The sequence below is a fragment of the Macrotis lagotis genome, chromosome X (genome assembly GCF_037893015.1).
Source record: "Macrotis lagotis isolate mMagLag1 chromosome X, bilby.v1.9.chrom.fasta, whole genome shotgun sequence".
Lineage (NCBI taxonomy): Eukaryota > Metazoa > Chordata > Mammalia > Peramelemorphia > Peramelidae > Macrotis > Macrotis lagotis.
The window spans coordinates 653,179,873-653,199,296 of NC_133666.1; the positions used below are offsets into that span (position 1 = coordinate 653,179,873).

Here is a 19,424-nt window from a genome sequence, read left to right on the forward strand (position 1 = left end):
GCATAAGCAGTGGACACTTGATCTGGTGCATGTCAATCTCAGAGGCTACACTGAGGGCACAATTATCTGCAGGGGAGGGATAGTCACTCTACCTTCATTTCAGTTTTGGCTTATATCCTTTTCTAGTTAAATAATTTACTATCAACCCAGCAGGTGACTTTGAATGCACTTACATCCTTGTTGAAGGAGTCTGGCAACACACTGAAAACATCATTCGGAAAAGCATGGAAGTAAGCAGACAGCTCTGATTCTTCATAGGTGACTGGGAAAGCAAGAGAGCATCATCCGTTATTCAGAACCCAGGTAAGCATGGCATCATGAAACTGTTGTACAATTCTGATGAACTTCTCTGGGAAATCAAATTTTCCCTTGATTTTCCACAAGCCTCCACAACTGCACAAATTCAAAGGCCTCAGACAGATTGAAAAACATTGTGTACAAACCTCTATTCAGCTCTTTGCATTTTTCCTGGAGTTCTTGGGTAGCAAACAGATATCAACAGTTCCTTAGCCCTTTCTGAAGCCACAGTGGTTCTAGGATAGGTATCCATCTTCCAGATGAAGGGATCAGTCTATTAAAGTGAACTCTGGCAAGAACCTTGCCAGCAATGGCTAAGAATAAGACACACACTCCCTTTTCCTCGGTGTGATTGTCACAAGATAACTTATTTCCTTTCCTTTGTAGAGATGGAGAATGGATGCATCCTTGAATTCTTGAGGATAACTTTCCCTGGTCATATGATCTAGGAGATTTGTCAGCTTTTCTATGAGTGGTGGACCCCTGCCTTATTAATATCAGCTGAAAAACAATCAATACCAAGGACTTTGCCCACATGAGAAGAACTGAATGGCACTGAAAACCTTCAGCTGGAATTTTGCCTCTAGAGGGATTGGCTTCAACCTGCAGTATATGTTCAATAGATTTAGCCCTGATGATGATGGTCTTTTGAGAACACTCTGGAAGTGTTCAGTCCATCTCTCCAGGAACATGTCCTTATCACGAATCTGGCATTATCATGCTGAGTAGTTGAGATGCATAGGTCTCTGACCTATGTCAAAATATTATAAAAGCACTTTGGATTGTTATTATCAGTGTTAAACTGAACTTCATCTGCCTTCTTACTGCGTCAAAAATCCTGCAACTTTCTAAATTTTGTTTGTACTTTATTTCTGAAGGATTTGAAACATTGCCTTCCTAGAAATGGATGAACTATCTTGCTATTAAGCCTGTAAAATTCTCATTTTTTTATTTAGCAGCTTCTGAATTTTCCCATCATTTCTTCAAATGAATCTTGATGTGTTTGAGTGTTCTGACCCAGGTGAATAGTTGGTTCTTGCCCTTTGTTATCAAATAAGATCAAAACAAAATCACTATGCTTGAGACAAATTACAGTGTATCCAACTGTGCTTGATCAGACCAATACAAGCTTGGAATGCTCTACCAGAGGTTGGACATAGAGAGTCCATGTGAACACCTAGAGTGGTGAACACCTAGAGTGCTTACTCTAAACTTACATATGTCAAATTTCCTTTGAGCTGCTTCATTTCAGCCTTCCTGCAGCACCCTCAATAATGAGGACACCATGTGGGGCAATCCTGTGCCAGCATCTCCCATGCTGTACAATCAATTCTAAAATTCTTAAGAGGTCTTCAGGGTGTCCCAATATCACTTCTTCTAACCCTCTTGTGAGCGCTTGCTCAGTGTGAATTCTCCATAGATTAGTTTTTTGGCAAGTGTAAATCTAGCACTCTAACAATACACTCTCTGTAGTGTTGGAATGCATGGCAGTTTTAGCTCAAGAAAGGACCTCAGTGTCTTCTATCTTATCTTGACAGGTGATCTTCAGAATCCTCCTAAGACAATTTAAATGGAAGTCACTCAGGTTTTACAGGCATATAACAATGAGGTTAGCACAATGGCTCTGTAGACCTTCACTTTGGTAGTCAGTCTAATATCTTTTCTCTCCCACGTTTTCTTTCAGAACCTTTCAAATACTGAGTAATGAGAATGTCAAACTCATTGTCAATATGCCCCTCCTTGAAAAGGACACTGCCAAGTTAAGTGAACTTGTCCACAATTATCAAAATGTCTCCATTTGCTGTAATTGAAGGTTTCACATATGGGTGGTATGGTGCTGACTAATGGAGCACCTGGGTTTTCTTGGTGTTAATTATTAGGCCAAAATTAACACAATTGGCAGAGAATCCATTCTTTGTTGCATCTCAGCTTCAGAGGGTGCATTGAGTACAAACAGAAGACCATGCACCAACATTCCTCAAGTCCTCTATTCTTCCCAGGTGAATAAATGCAGTGTTGTACACCAAATCTCTGAAAGCTGCCTACTCCTTTTCTGCTCCATTGTTGACAACTGTGTACTGGCTATTTTTCCCTCTAAATTAGCAACAAACTATTCACTTTTGGACAAGTACTCTAATCTTTTAACTTGAAGTCTTCAGATAATTGTCTTGCCTTGGGTCACCTCTTGTGTTGAATGCAAATGTTTAGTTTGGAGAAGATAAGTCTATGATCTGTCCAACAAGCCTTGCCACATTGCCTTCATTATTCTTACATTTTGCTTATCTCTTCCTTTGTAAGGATTAACTGTATTAATTAAAATAATTAATTAAATGCCCACATTTGCTATGAAGGTACATCCATTAAGTATTATTGTATTTAGGCAAACGGAAGACAGTGTTGGTGATAAAAGGTCACGATACACAAGTCTTCAGTAGTAAGTGAATACTGCCAACTCCATTCCTCCTAAGGACTACCTGCCATGTCTGACAGTTTGTTCTAAAGTCATCCAGAATCACAAGCTTTCTTTCCCTTGGCAAATTAATGACGAGGGGCTTCTGGTCTTCATACAAGGTTGTTGACTCACAATTGGTTTTGATTGTGAAACCTACACCAGCTTCATGGTGCTCCCCATCACTGGCCACTCCAGATAAATGTGTATCCAGCTCTGCCTTCAGTAAGCTGGCTTTCCATCTGACAGCCTTGTTTCATTCAGAGCTATTTGAATGCAATAACTGTTGACTTCTCTCACAAGAACTGTTTGTCTACTGGATTTTATTTTATCAATAATGAGTGGAATTCATATTTGAATAATTTTTTTTACATTTCTTTGTTTTTCAATCACTAGGTAGGATCCCTCATTTGCTGTTAAGCAGGCCAAAGTAGGGTGAAGTAGGCAATTTTTTGGGTCCCTTTTTCTAGCCCCTTCTTCAGCCACAAGGTAAACAGTGTGGTCCTTAAAAATAGGCTGCTCAGATAGGGGGGCTGCTGCTTCAGCTCAGTGAGAAGATGACAACCTGGGCTACCTGCATGCAGTTTTGACTATAGCTCCAGTATATCTAGACCTGCTACTTCATCACATGCCAGTTGTTATAGGGGAGTAAAAATGGTTAAAATGGTATGTGATTTCTTTTGACTTATGCATAAATTGGATTTAAGTGAGGTAGAGCAGTTGGAAGTTGCCTCCCTATCTTCCAGAATCATCCAAGTTTAGTGACAAGACAAAAGCCAAGATGACTGGCAATGGCTTGAGTCATAGTAGATCACCTTGGTGTTTGATGACCAAGCACTAAGTACTCCATAGCATCCTTCAGTCACTTCCATTACCATTGTTCTCATTTACTCATTCTGCTGGGGACAATCTTCACATGCTTGAGGTAGACAGGCCCCCCCCCCCATCACCAGTAGATTTGAGACCACCCCCATTCAGTTACCCTCAACCTAGTTTAGCCTGTCTGTCAAAATGGTTTACCAGGGATAAGTTGCTGTGCATGCTCTGGTTTCCTGGAGCCACAGATGAGAGTTAGGTGAATCAGGTAGATACCAAAAGTGAAAAGCAGCCCTGAAAAGGGCTTGGCAGTCTTCACTATACTAAGAGTTACTAGTTTTCCCTATACATCTATACACCTTAAATGTCTTTTGTTAATGTTCTGTCAAATGTCAAGCACTGCTTAAATCACAGAAATTAAAGTGCAGAGAATGTCAAAATTGAGAGGGTTTGAAGAGTTGAGAAAATGTACCTCCCTTCCTTATTTGCAAAGGACAGAAACTATAGCTAGAGAATACACACACACACACACACACACACAATTCACCCTTTACATAAATTCACAGCATACAAATTCAACTTCATGCAAAGACTTCTGAGAAAAACTTTCATTTCAAAAAAATTGGGAAAATTTTTTTTACTATATGCTACTGTGTTTGCTTCATTTCTCTCTGCTCTTGCCCCTCTCCTTGGTGTTCCATGGTCCCCCCTCCCTTCCCCCCCCAAAAAACTATCAAGCAGAACCTGCTCATTTTATAAATAAACTGAAGCATGGAGAGGCTGGGTGATCTACTTGACATTACACAACTAATCAGTAGCAGTTTCAGTATATTAAAACAGTCCACTTCTATATTTTGCTTCATTTTCTTGCCCTTGTCCTAGCTATATGGAAAGTAGCTGGGCAGAACAGGGAAGCACAGAGTAGACAATTAAATTCAACAAGGAGCTCATGTTGTCTAAGTGCCAGATAGATCAGTGAAATCTATCCCATTACCAGTTAAATCTTTAAGAAAATGTTCATCACCTTCATTTCCAAATGTGACCCTGGCACAGGATTGCCAATGGATCTTACATAGAAGGAGCAAAAGAAGCAAAGTAGTTAATCAAAATAACCCACATAAGTCTAAGTCTTACAGTAATACATACTTCTCACTCTATATGTAAATGAATTTTTATAAAATGTGAATTTGTGAGGAAGGGGACAGCACATGATTCAAGAACACAATGGGCCTGGGGACAGAGAATTGAAAGCAGGAACAAGGAACATGTGGACACCAGGGCTGGCCTTACTGGGGCCTGGTTAGAACAAAGAAGAACACATAGGGGGTGAGGAGAGCAAATACATTGTACCTGAGCATGGATGGAAGATAGGGATCAAACATGTGAGAGGGTAGGCAGAATAAAGGTCTCCTCCTTTGGCACAAGAGGCCTCAAGCCAAGTCCTGGTTCAGCTGTGGTGGCAATCTGTTCTGCTTTCACTTGGAAGGTGTTTTGTGTGTGTGTGTATGTGTGTGTGTTGTGTGTGTGTGTGTTTGTGTCCATGGAACAGCAAGGAGAGGTACAAGAGCAGAGTGAGATAAAAAGAACACAGTAGCATACAACAAACATTTGCTTTTTTCCCAGGTTTTTTGGAATAAGAATTTCTCGTTGAATTTATATAAAGTGATAATTGTATGTATATACAATGTTCTATAGCTATAGTTCCAATTCTTTGCAAATAAAGGAAGGAGCTACATTTTTCTCAACTCTTTAGGCAAAGACTTAATGACCACTTCTTTTTTTGAGGGATGGGAGGTGGTGGTGGGAGAGGTTGTTATTTTGAATGAACTTTAAATGAAATCTTCTATTTCTTATACATTATAGTTATCCCAAGCACTCACCTGCAGAGAGTGAATATACCAAATAGCATTTTTGAAAGAGAGAAAAGTTATTAGGACAACTGTTCCATCCATACATTGAAAGAGGATGAAAACAAGGAACTACTTATTTATTTTTTTTAAATACTCTTTCCTAATATAGCCCATTGAGAATGCAAAGACTATTAGGTCTAGGGAACAAAGTGTTCTTTGTGGCTGTGGTGGGGAATCAAACTAGCTGTCTGAAGGATCAGTAAGATGAGGAACCCCGTTTCCTCAACTTCCTACCAATAAGCACTCTTCCTTGACTCATCTTGATAAGGAAACCTATTGTGACAAAAGTTCTCCCTATCCTCTAGTTCCCTGATATATCCCAACTCATCCCCAGCAGGTATCTTTGAAAGAGTGGGACAAAATCTTTACACCACACACTGGAGATTACATGCCCTTCCTTAACTTAAAGAAGAGAAAACTTGGGAGGGAGAGGGGGAAATCTTCATTAGTAATAACAGTAACATTTACAGAGCATTTAGGAAAGTCAGTACTGAGTAGTTAAGAGATAGGGCCCTGGTCACAGTCAGGATCAAGATTTGAACTCCCATCTTCCTGACTCCTAAAACTAGCATCGTTTACCCTAATCGTGTTGCCTCTTGAAACACTGTCCAACTCTGAAATTCTGTTCCCTTTCACTCCACCCTCTTTTCCTCTTGCCTTTTTACTTCAAAATGAAAGAAGAGCAAGAGTTCTTTGTAGTTGTATATTCTCAGAACCTAGCAATAAAGCAGTCACACTAAAGAAATGTCTGCTAACTGAATGACTGATGAAATGAAAGTCCTCTCTGTACTTGACCAAGAACATCCACCAAAAGTGTTTATGCAGCACTGACCCAAAACTTCCAATGAAGGGGAGGCACCACTTCCAGTTCACCACATTTTTTATTTTTTAAGTTTTTGCAAGGCAATGGGGTTAAGTGGCTTGCCCAAGGCCACATAGCTAGGTAATTATTAAGTGTCTAAGGCCAGATTTTGAACGCAGGTACTTCTGACTCCAGGACCGGTGCTCTATCCATTGTGCAACCTAGCCACCCCCAGTCGACCACATTTTTAATTTGCTTCGATAGTTAGGAAATTTTTCTTTATATTGAGACAAAAATCTGATAATCTGTAACTCCCATTGACTGTTCCTTGTCTATCCTTTGGGGTCAAATTGAGCAAAAGTAATATCCCACCCAACCTTTTAATTTGCAATTCCTTCAATGGACCCCAATATGGCAAGATCTCTCATCTCCTCATCATGCAATGTTGGTCTTCCTTCCCCAGATTCTTCTTCCATTGCCAATGTTCTTTCTAAAACATATCTTGCTTTTAATACAACCTTCCAAATATGGTCTGAGAAGGGGAAGAGGACACAAGGTTGATCATAGTTGCTCATTCTAAGTCACTATACCTTTCAATGAAGTCCAAGGTCCCATTAACCTTCTTGGATACTGGGTTGTCCTGTGACTCATAATGAGCTGATGGGCTAGGGAAATCCCCAAATCTTTATGAGCTGTTGTTTAACTTAACTAAGCCTTTTCCATCTTGAGTTTATAAAACTGATTTTGGTATTCCAAAAATAGTACTTATCTTTACCTCCAAACTATTAAGATGATTATATCCTTTCATCCAACATTTCAGCCATACTTCCCAGCATATCACTTTTCTCCAAGTCTCTGATAAAACATTAAACAGCCCGGGGTCCATGGCAGATCACTGAAGCACTCTGCTAGAGACCCCTTTTTTTTCCAAGATGATTTCAGACAGGATTCTGTGGTTGCTACACTCCAAATGACCCATAGTCATGAAAATGTTTTGCTACTTACTATTTGCTACTTACTATTAAAGACGACATTGTTGTCCTTGAAATCTTTCCACTGTTGATACCATTTTGAATCCTTGTGCAGCACAACTCCCATTGCTTCCCTGGGGAAAATCACAAGGCATTCATTTCATCAGTAACCTTGGCCTGAAGTCTGAAAAGGGAACATGATAGATACTTCCAGAAAAACCATCAATGGTCAAAACTTCCCAGTCCAGCCCACATATTCATCAAGTAATTGTTTACCTGCCCGACCCTATCCTTGTTTTCCTGCCTTTTTCAGATTGTAACAATCCTGCCCCATGTTTTTGTCACAGATGAATTTACTGCTCTATGATATGCAGTGTGTGTGTGTGTGTGTGTGTGTGTGTGTGTGTGTGTGTGTGATATTCAATAGTAAGAAGCTCCTTTTGTTGTTCATGATTCCAAGGATGCTCCATAGTGAAGTGAGAACAACACTAGATTTGAAGCCAAAGGGCCAAGGTCAAATCCTAGCTCTTCCTTGGCCAAGTCATTCCCTCTTTCATGGCTCAATTAAGGGATGGACTGGCTGACATCTAGGATTCCATGATCTTGGTTCTGTGAATCTAATGCAGAGATGCTATAGATCCTTGCTAGAAAAATAAATGGGGACAGACCCATAGACTCTCTTCTGGACTATCTCTGTTAAGTAGAAACAGATAATTGAAAATAACCTCAAAATAAAATATAGCACTCCAGTCACCAGGGCTAAGAGCATGGAATCAAACTACTAGAGCAGCTTCTTTTCCTACTTATACAAAATAAAATGCGTTTAGAAATCAAAGCCAAATGTGTTCAACAATTCAAGGGAATCAGTTTGTCAAATACCTACTCATTGGGTTCAAATACTTTATCCTCTTTGATTTTCTCTCCAGATAACTCAGTCCGTTTTCGCAGTCGCTCTGGCCTTCGATAGGGGCCTGTATGCCCTAGTACGCTTTGATCTATTTCCTTCTTCACACTTTCAACTCCCTAAAGAAAAGCATATTTATCCACAATATCATAAAAAATCTACCAGTCAAACTGGTAGTCAAACTGAATCCCTCCCTAACCCTCTCCCAAATTGTTGGGATTTGTTGAAGATGATAATCCAAAACATTTTTGTATTTGAATTCCAGGGAAGAGTGGGTAGGTAGCATGTCTACTCTACTCATGCAAACACAAAATATTACTATTATGTATTTGCACAATTTGATTTTGGCCTTTATTATTTTGTTTCCATATATGTTGCAAATTTTTTGGACAACAAAATAAATTTCATTCCATTCCTTTTTTTTTTTTGGGGGGGGGGGTTGCAAGGCAAATGGGGTTAAGTGGCTTGCCCAAGGCCACACAAGCTAGGTAATTATTAAGTGTCTGAGGCCGGATTTGAACCCAGGTACTCCTGACTCCAGGGCCGGTGCTTTATCCACTGCGCCACCTAGCTGCCCCTATTTCTGAGAATACTACCAGGGTCCCAAGGCCAATGAGTCTGAAGAAGAAGCAAGAGGTTCTGTATCTTTCTCTAAACTGATCAGCTTTGGGGCTGCATAAGAGGAGAGAAGTTCTATAAATATTTAGCTGAAAAAAAAAATCACAACTCTCTTTGCCTCAGGTTCTCCATCAGGAAAAATCTTAAAAATGATTAAAGCACAAAAGGAGAGAAGGGCAAGCTCAAAGACATTCTAGTTCTATCAAGTACCTAATATTAAGTCCTTTCACTGTTCTGGGACCCCCATTTCCTCATCTCTAGAGTAAGATTGTTCGATAAGCTGAACACTAGGGCTCCTTCCAGTTACAGAATCTGTGACCTGATTCTATCTGGGCTGCCCCAGCACTGGCTTACCTGAGAAATGGCTTTGAAGGCAGCTGTTTTGCCCAGCTTCTCCCCACCTTTAGACACTGACTCTGCAGACTGCTTGGCTGTTTTGGCTGCTTCTTCCATGCCTTCTAGGATTTTTCGGCCAAGATCACTTTTACTTACTTCATCGAAACTCTAGCACAAGAGACAAAGTGATTAGGGTCCTCAAAATGCAGTCTATATTCCAAGACCCTGCCAATTCTTCTCCGGCAGTTACAGAAAAGTATAACATAAGTATAACATGTCACCAGTGGCCTTATTCTCAATAGATTCACTCAGGCCCATTGTCGAACTGGGGTATAGGGCTGGCTTCAGACAAGTTCCCAGGTTTGGTCATTAAGGTAGAGAGGATTCTAGGGAAGTCCAGGTCAAACTGGGATTTCCCCCTAAGTCCACACAGAACAACTCCCAGCAGTGGCCTCATCCTCCCCCATCCTCAAAGATTCCCCTCAAATGAGAGGTTAGCTTAGGTACAATGAGCATCCTGGCTCAGTTCTAACTTCTCAGACTGGCTCCCAGTATCTGCAGCAACCTAGGGATCCAGCAAATAAAGCAGGGAGCCCTCAGGTTAAAACCTACCCTGGGACATTCAAGACAATTCAGCTTGCTTACACACCCAATTAATCAACAAGTATTTATTAAATCCCTACAATACAAAGACACTGTGGCAGGTACTGGGGATAGTATATCAATAATGCAAGGTATTGAGGACACAAGAACTTACAATTTCCGGAAAGGATACATGTTGACAGATAAGCAAATACAATAAATAAATACAATATAAATACAGGGTGATTGGGGGAATCAGGAAAGGTTTTTTGAAGAAGTTAGCACTAGTTTCAAGAGGGAGGGAAAGGAATTGAAAGAAAATGAGGGAAAGAAAGGAGAAGGAAGAAAAGATAGGAAAAAAACTGTTTCTAAAAGCAATTCATAAAACAGTGCCTGACTCATTCATTTCTTCAGCAAATACGCATTAAATGTCTACTAAGTATAAAACATCATGCTCATGGATAGAGAAAATATAAAAATTAGATAAAATATGCAGTCTGCCCTCAGGAAGCATACAGTCTGGTACAAGCAAATGAAACAAATTATGTAATACATAACAAGAGCAGATGCCCAACAGAGAGGTAAAGTACTATGTGAGCTACAAGATAGAGCAAAATCAAAGAAGGTTCATGGAGACAAAAGCCTAGGACGTGCACTTTAAAGGACATAGTACGGAAATCAGAGAAGAGGATAAAGGAAAGTGAGAGCCAAGGTAGAGAGGCAGAGACAGAACATTGGGGAGACAATCTCATGTAGTTCAACTGAAGAACAGAATGGGGGGGGGGGGGAATAGTCAGATTAAAACTGGGAGGACAGAACATCTTGGAGAACTTCCTGATACCAGGAGGTGGCAGTAAGCCAGTGAAGGCTTTTGTCAAGACCACATTCTAGTCACTCACCTCTTTCACTGTACCTGTGAGTGCTCCAATTTTTTTCCTGATTACTTCAGATGTTTTGACTGTTTCAGACTCAATGGTTTTCTATAACAGAGAGAAGATCAGTTTTGTTAAGAGAAAAATTAGTCACCAATTTAATTTTTAATAGGGCTAGAACCAACCAGAAAAGTTCACGCTTTCCCTGGCAGTCTATTGCCAGTCCTTCTGCCCCTCTCAATTCCATGTTCACAGACTTGCCTTTCTTCTTTACCTAATGGGGACCTTGGAGCTGCTCCAGAGCTGTGGTACAGGGGAGAATGGGCAACTCTCCCACAGGCAGTTCAAAGACGGCTGCACTAGTGCTGGCCCAGGCCCTCTTTTGAAGGCTCAGGCTAGCCCTTGAGTCATCAACCTGCCTGGGCCAAGTGGAAAGCCATGTTCCTCTTGTCACAGTTAACCCACATGGTATCAAATCATTCCAGGACAAATAATCCCTTTTGTCATCTGACTTTGTCTCTTTTCCTGTCCACTTCATGACAAATCAACCTTGTTGCCACTCTCACCCCTGACTGTGCCATTTATTGATATTACATATAATAAAACCTAATATTCTACATTGTTTAAATTCTTTTACATGTCACATCAACTGTCTGACCCATGAGAATTCCATGGTCTCTAATATCACCCCACAAAAAGGGTGTTACCAAGGTAAAATTAGGAAATACCAAAAAAATCAATTTAGCCACTGTGCTGCAGCCCAAGATGTAATTCTCCAGTGGATGCTTGCTGTGGATCTTTTTGTTAAATCAAAGCCTTTGACAGGCTAAGAGTAGCTTGCGACCTTTAATAGTTAGGTATTTCAAGTTCAATGAGACTCATCAATGAAATGAAAATTCATTGTTGCAGAGCAATGAGAGCAGATCTGGAATTATCCTATAAATTTTTAAAATTGGGTTTTTGGGGACCAAAAAATTATGAGACAATCAAGCAAAGGTCCTTTCCTTGTGTGACTCTACCAGTAAGTATGTGAAGAACCAAAAAAGTCTAAAAAGACTTTTGAAGTCACTTAACTTACCCAGTCCTCTATTAAGAATCCCCAATATATAATATTCTTGATGTGGACCATTGAGCCACTGCTTGAAAGGGAAATACACTGTCTCCTAAAGCAATCTATTGTACTTATATCTAAAGACTAAATTTTTCCTTAATCAAACCCTACTAGCTAATGAAATAGAAATAATGGGCTGGAAGTCAGGAGACCTGGGTTTAGGTCTGCACTGCCACTGAACAGGCATGTCATCTTAAACAAATTATATCTTTTCATGGAGCAAAGAGCTGGGACAAAAAGTCCCTTCAGGGAGCTTGATGCATTTTTTAGCTCTAGCATTGTGAATTTATGAATCTCAGTCTTCCCCGCATTTTCAAATACAAAAAATGAACTAGCACTAAGTTCTCTTAAATGACTTACATATTTTCTTCGGGCTTCCTGAAGTGCATCTGATTCTTCTAACTTCTTAGCTTCATCTCTGAATTTTTTAATACTTTCTTTCATTTCCTTGTTTTTTGCTAATTCTTGTTTGATATTTTCTATCAAGCCAGATAGGAAACTTTTCCTGCTTCCAGAAGAATAACACTTTGCCTAAATAAAAATGTAAAGAAAAATCATCATTATCTGTGGGAAAAAACTGAAGCACAGAACTTCCCCCAACATAAAACTTAATGTGAAATCGAACATCCATAGGAACTTAAATCTAGTTTCTATTTTTAAAATATAAAAAAAGGTTGGCCATTTTCTTCCCTTTGAATTCTTGTTATCCCAAATCCCAAAAAAGAATGCTTAGAACTGATCAGGGTCTACCTGAAGGATCTGAACAAAGAGGACAGTGCAATTTATATTTATGCAGCCTCAGGGCTCAAGAGTATTTTTAGGTTCATCTTTTTTTTTTTTTTGGTTTTTGCAAGACAAATGGGGTTAAGTGGCTTGCCCAAGGCCACACAGCTAGGCAATTATTAAGTGTCTGAGACCAGATTTGAACCCAGGTACTCCTGACTCCAGGGCTGGTGTTTTATCCACTGTGCCACCTAGCTGCCCCCTTAGGTTCATCTTGTAGTCAGTTTTTTTGTATGAGCTGGTAGCTAGCCATGTCTCCCTCTCTATAATACTTGAACAATTCCCTTTTTTGAACTAGATCAATGCAGGATTTTCTAAATGCTATCTTCTCAGCTCTGGTGTTCTCTTGGACTCGACTCCATCTTCCATCATGATAACCATTCTCCATTCACAAAATACACTCTTTTAGAAATGGGAGGGCACCATATAAAGGCTGACTCTGCAGGTCTAAGCAGCACTGCTCTGGCTGCTTCCTTACATCAACAAACTGTGACAGAGCACCAGCCTTGTTGATGAGAGACCTGAAGAAATAAAACATGGTATCTGCTCTCAAGGAGCTTGGCAAGAGCAGGGAGGCACACACAAAAAAAGACGTGATGATGTGACATCTAGGCTGGGCCTTCAACATGTGGAAATAGTATCTATGTTATGTGCATGTATATATGAATGCATCCCAAGTGTGTAGGGAACAATACAAATTAAAGTGTAGACTGCAGGGAAGCACAGGACAGGAATAATCAGTTTTGGTTAAGCTTAATTTATGTTCAGTCATTTTTCAGTTGGGTCTTTGTGACCCTATTTAGGTTTTTTTGGCAAAGATGGGAGTGGTTTGCATTTCCTTCCTCAGTTTGTTTGTTTGATGAGGAAGTTAGGCAATCAGGGCAAAGTGACTTGTCCAGGGTCATACAACTAGCAAGTATTGGAAGCTGAATTTGAACTCAGGAAGAAGAGTCTTCCTGAATCCAGGCCCAGAACTGGGAGAGGCGGAAGAGGAATATTTCAGTCAGGCTGAAAAGGCAGTAGATTGGCACTAGATAATGGAAGATCTTGAATGTCCAATTTCATCCACAAGAGAATAGAACATCAATGAAGGTTCATAAGCCAGGAAATAATGTGACCCAAATTGTCCGTGAAAGAATATATGATTCTAGCAACAGGGTTAAGGCTAGATGATCTTAAAGGTCCCTTCTGTGATTCTACATTCCACAGACAAGTGGAAGTCTAAGTCTGGAGTTCAGGATAGAGGTCTCTGCACTGTCAAAGGTAGAAAGGATCTTAGAAGCCATCTAGTTCAAATCCTGAACAAGAATCCCCTCTATCAAAAAAATAAAAAGTAACGAGCCAGACATTCAAGACCTTCCATAATCTAGTACCAACCTATGTATGATCTTCTCCAGGATAAACACCCTTTATTTCTTCAAATGATCTTCATTCCCTATAATCATTTTGGATGCACTCCTCTGGACACTTTCCAACTAGCCAATCACTTTCTTTCCTAACTAAAAGATTATGCCCACAGTAGGAGCTTAATATTTGCTGTATTCATCATTGTGGGTCTCAGATTTTTCCCTGTAAAATGAGGAAATTTGACAAGATTATTGCAACATTCCATTCCAGCTTTAATCCCAAGGATTCTTCACTTTTCACACAAGCATTTCCCACCACCAGTGTCTGGATTAATGTTCAAATCTGAGATCTTCACAGACCATGTCCCCATATCCACTTGTTTATTGGGCTATTCTTCAGTTATAAAACCTTTTATGTATTCCTACACTGCCACAAATTTCAAACCCTTTTATCCCTTCAGGTTCCACATGGTTTGGCCCTGACCTATGTTCCAGACTTTTTTTTCTACAAATGAGACTCTTCCCTCAACTTGTGTCTGTATTTCACCTCTTCCCCTTCTCATGATACATCTCTACCTGAAATCTCCTACACAATCTCCATCCTTCAGGACTCTCAAGACAAAAAGGAGTTTCTCCACTTGAACTTGATTTGTACTCATATCAACTCCTATAATACACATGTAATAGCAAGTAAAATGTGTGTGATGTCCCACCCACTGGAGTCATAAACTCCACTGAGGGTAGAGACCAGTCTTACCTATTCTCCATCCTCCCACTCTACCCCTCCCCAGTATTAAGGCAATTCCCTGCACACGAAAGGTAGTAAGTTCATATTTGATGAATGAGTTTTGAAAATGGCATTACAGACAAGGCCACACAATTCAGGTAGTACACTACCTTCAAAAGTACTCTGCCCAGATATTAACTAAGCATCCTAGGAGCTGAAGCATTCTCAGCAGTGCCCACCACATTGCCAAAGGAGATCACTTTCTGATCTCTCCCAGAAGAATCCCTTCTTTGCCCTCTAAGATCCCTGGAGAGCAGAGGAAACCTGTGTCACTTACCAGTGGCAGGTCTAAGCCTGGACTGCATATTCGAAAGACAGGACTATAGGACACTAGCACAGGGCACCAGCCAGTGAAAAGCTGGGTCCCACTGCCAAGGCATCTCTAGAATCAGGGGGAAAAAAAGTAAAAAAAAAAAGACATAAATTATTATTTTACCTCTGAAAGAAAAGAGAAAGGATAAGAATATTCTTATCAATTTGTTCTATGTCAAATGAAGAGCAACAGTGATAAGATATCAAGACAGGGATTTGCATAAAGTACATTCTGGTTCCTAGGTCACAGGAAGAATGCAAACTATGGAATGTCAGCTTGGGTAAAAGATATTGCCTCCTTTTTTAATTCTTCCCCTTCCACTTTGTCCCCCCCCCCCTTTGCTGCCAGCTCCCTCCAACCCTCTTCCAGCTGTTTCTCTAGTTGCTGTCAATTTTAACTAGGAACTGATCTGGGAGAAAACCCTATTAAATTTACAAAAATCTATTGAAACTATTACCAATTCATACCCAGTTTTTTTATACTGATAAAATTTGCCTAAACTGAGAACAAAGAAGGAGAAATCCTAGATCTCCTAACTTCCAAGCTCCGAATTCCATCTACTTTCTTACCCTGTAAATTTGGACCAATGAGAATTGAATAGGCATCCCATTTTAGTGTCAAGTGCACTGGATTAGAATAGAATCTTTTGTTTAGAGACTTGATGTTTCTGTGTGTGTGTGTGTGTGTCCTTGAAAAAAGATCAACTCTTCTCTAGGTCTCATTTTCTTCATCTATAAAATGTAAGAGCTGGAGGAATAACCCCTGAACCCTTCCCACTCTAAATTCTAGAGTCCTGAGGCTTAAAGTAGACCAAAAAAAAACCCAACAAAAAAAAAAACCAAACAAAACCCTGATGAAGATATTTAGCCAGAAACCTTTTTCTTCCCCTGCCCTCCCTTTTCTCCCAGGTTCCTTCCATTCTTTCTAGCTCTCCGAATCAGACTTTTGTTATTTCATTCAGATTCAGTTCAAAATGACATTATGTGTTTGGAGAAACAAATATGAAAGGCAGAATTTATTGTGTTTTGAGATCTTTTATTTCTTTTTTTGCAAGGCTATGGGGTTAAATGACTTGTCCAAAGTCACATAGCCAGGTAATTAAGTATCTGAGGCTGCATGTGAGCTCAGGTCCTCCTGATTTCAGGGTCACTGCTCTATCTACTGTGCCACCTAGCTTCCCCATTAAGATCTTTATTTCTACTTTTTTTCTGTCAGAAACTGAGGTCTTCAATTTTGTGTTTCTTGGAGCAGCAGGAAGCAATGGGTAATATCAGCTCTACCTAACCTGATTTGTGACTTGGGCAAGTCCCATCCCATTTCTGGGCCCCAGTCTCCCACCCCTACTTTCTTTTACTGGTTGCAGAATCAGGAACAGAATCATGGTCTCCTGTTTTTCTTCTAATACTTTTAGATGAAGTCACCCAATGCCACGAGATTCTGCTGCCTCTGCCTTTTTAAGTCCTGGAAGTTCAGTGATACAATTTTGCAATGTTTTTATGTTTCAAGAGCAGCTAAAGGAGAGACTAAATGAATCATGTCAGGTTTAGGGGGAGGGGGACCTGGATTCAAGTTTAGTTTATACTTAACTGCTTTCCCCTGAAAGGTAAAATATGGCTCCTTTACTTCACATAAATTCTGACAACCTTCTCCCCCAGTGATACTTTATCCCCTCACAGAGAAGAGGATCACAAAATTACCTGAGTTCAGAATTAGAAAGAACAAGAGTAATCACCTAGTCCAATCCATAATTTTAACACTAAACTGCATTAAGACCTAAGAGGAAGAATTCATTTACCTTCCAAGGCAGACTATCCACTCAAGAATAGCTGTAATTGTCCTAATTTAACTCTTTTCAATTTCCATACTTTGCTATTAGCTTGGTCCTCCAAGATCAAAGAATTCAATCCCTTTTCCATATGAAAGCATTTCAAATATTTGAAAACACCCTTCCTACCCAACCCCCAATCCTTCTCTGCTTCAGATAAAACAGAATGGGTCCCTTTAACTGAGCTTCTTACGGCCTGGACACTTTCTTCTCAAGATCCTAGATCAAGCTAAGGCCAGAACAATACTTCCAATTAAGAACAGATAGAAATCAATCAGGAAGGTAAGGCTGGCTTAGAATTCACTAACCTTACGGGCCATCTAAAATACCAGGCTCCTCAACAGATAGCCCTTCTTCCACAGATTCAACAAGCAATGGCTTGGTCTCTGTTTGCAAACCTCGAATGAGGGGGCAACCCAGCACCTCCTAGGGCGGCCTATTACACTTAAGGCCTTTCTGTCAAGTCTGAGGAAAGTGCTTCTAGCTGCTTTCCACAGACAAACAAGAGACCCTCATCTGCTCTGTCTTCAGAACTGGGAGTCCCTCAAAGCCTTGAGAAGGCTCAGCCTCAAGATCCCGACCTCGTAGGGCGGACTTGGCCAGCCTCTGAAGCCTCCTGGGCCGGTCAAGTCTCCCCGGATCTGTTGGGAGCTGCTCACACGGGGTCTGCGGGCCCTCACTCGAGGCCAGCCGCTCTCCTTGGGGCCTCCCCCGGACCCCTCCTCCTCCCAACGGCCGCCTGGCCGCGACCACCGGCCCAGCCCCGCCGCCGGGCGCCGCCTCCGTCTCGTTTCCTCCGCCTCGGCCGGGCCCCGGCTGCAGGGGCCCCGGCTTCCTCGGGTCTGAACGAAGGCCAGGGGCGTCCGGCTCCGGGTCTGGGGCCTGGGGCGCGCAGCAGCGGGCGACCTCGCGGCCCCTTCCACGCCGGGCGCCTCCCCAAGGTTTGGGGGGCGGGCTGTGCCGGCCCTCCTGGCCGCGGGGGCCCCAGCCCTTTGCCAGGGGAGCCGCGCTCCGGGCCCGTAGCTCCTCCGCCCCCCCCCCCCGCAGGCCCTGAAAATCGCGGGCTCCAGGCGGGCTGGACGCCTCAAGGTGACGAGCAAGGTCGGGGCCGGGGGAGCCGGGCTGGGCCCGCCGCAACCGCGGCCTCGGCCCGAGCGCTCGCCGGCTCGGCCGCCCCAAGCCCCGGCGGGGCACGCCGCTGGGCCCCGCCCCCTGCAGGCCCGGCCCGACCGGGCTCGGGGCCGGGGCCCAGGGCGCGCCGCGCCCCTTCCTCCCCTCCCCCGCCCCCTCGGCTCGCCCGGCGCCTCACCCGGGAGCAGCGGCACCAGCCACCCCGGATCGCCGCCGCCATATTGGAGAAGGCCGTGTGACCTTTCGGCGGCGCGGCCGGAACACGTCACCACCCGTCGCCGCCTCGAGGGGGCGGGCCCAGGGGTGCGGCGGCCGCGAAGCCTCGCCACCGCCGGAAGGCCATAGCGCGCGTGCGCGTACGCCGCCTCCGAGGCTTCCACCCTTGCCGGCGGAAAAAAAAATCCGACGAACTTGGAACTGATTGACAGCTGCCCTGACGAATGGAAAGGTGAGCCGGACGACCAGACCGGGGCGAGCCTGGAGAGAGCCCGCCCCGGAGGAAGCTGCCCTGAAGGACGCGACGGTACGAGGGGCGAACCGCGGCAGGGGCCGCCGCGTGCGGGCCGGGCCGCCGGGGCCCCTCCAGCCCCCCGGGCTCGGCCAGCGGCGACGGGCCGGGCTGCCCGGCACCCCGAGCCGCCGGCGCACGCAGGCAGAGGGCCGGTCAGTTGTCCCCGGGGCACCGGCTCCTCCGCGGGGAGCTGCCCGCGCCGCCAGGCGCAGCCCGAGCGGGTGTCTGGGGCTGTGGAGGGGCCAGGCCCGAGGAGCCAAGGGGACGCCCGCTTCAGAGTGGAGCAGACTGCCTCAAGGCCAAGTCCAGTCATTTTTTTTAAAAAAAGTATTATTTTAGTAGAAAAGCAAATGATACTAATGTTTTCCTTCATTTTTGAAGAAGCCCATGACATCAGGGGGGCGACACCCTGCCAAGGACATTGAGTGCTGGGCTGCTGTGCCAAGTCCCCAGCCTCACTTTCTCCTCCACAGGCATCTGGGTCCAGTGGCGACTGTGAGGCAACGGGGTTAAGAGACGGCTACTAAGTGGCTGGACTCCGACTCCCGGGCCAGTCTCTCCACTACACCACCTAGAAAAGGAACTTAGATTGCTTCGAGGCTAGGAGAGACCCAAAATCAATCATGGGGTAGGAAATGTCAGCCTGAGCTGCTTTGCCTGCTGGAAGCAGGTGAACAAGGTACACTCTCTCTAGAGGACTGGGATATCCATCGCAGTCTAATATGGCTGATCACCGGAGGGACAACCAGGTTCTGAAAGGAGCACAATAGAGGTTATGCTAGCTAAAATAGCAGGATCTAGGTTATGGATCATTGTGAAGAAGCCACAATTGGGTATATTGCCACTGTGAACTTTCTGGAGTATTTTTTCCTTAGTAAAAAAAAAAATTATTTCAAAAATAAAAAATTTGTGAACATGTAAGGTAAGCTAAAATAAAATGGTTTTTATAGAGTTCAGTAAATCATGGTAGCATAGGGACAGCATTAGCCCAAGTATGTTAAGGAGAAAGGAGGCACTTGAAAAAGCAAGGACTAAAGCCCTGGTGAACAGCTGAAAAAAA

The 19,424-nt window shown here is 42.9% G+C and overlaps 1 protein-coding gene across 2 annotated transcripts in view; it reads right to left on the minus strand.

Annotated features, from left to right (window-relative positions):
• TIMM44 (translocase of inner mitochondrial membrane 44) overlaps window positions 1–18,133 on the minus strand; it is a 43,973-nt gene extending 25,840 nt beyond the window's left edge. The window contains exons 1-7 of one of the 2 annotated variants that reach the window (XM_074205004.1): window positions 18,032–18,133; window positions 14,862–14,966; window positions 12,029–12,199; window positions 10,585–10,665; window positions 9,122–9,271; window positions 8,129–8,268; window positions 7,294–7,379 (exon numbers count right to left, since the gene is read on the minus strand). In XM_074205004.1, the coding sequence (XP_074061105.1) occupies window positions 7,294–7,379; window positions 8,129–8,268; window positions 9,122–9,271; window positions 10,585–10,665; window positions 12,029–12,199; window positions 14,862–14,966; window positions 18,032–18,073 (775 nt within the window). In that variant the 5' untranslated portion in view covers window positions 18,074–18,133. Of the gene's footprint in view, window positions 1–7,293; window positions 7,380–8,128; window positions 8,269–9,121; window positions 9,272–10,584; window positions 10,666–12,028; window positions 12,200–13,828; window positions 14,006–14,861; window positions 14,967–18,031 lie in introns of those variants that run through there. The other variant, XM_074205005.1, reaches the window with a different exon arrangement.
• Window positions 18,134–19,424: the final 1,291 nt, after the last annotated feature.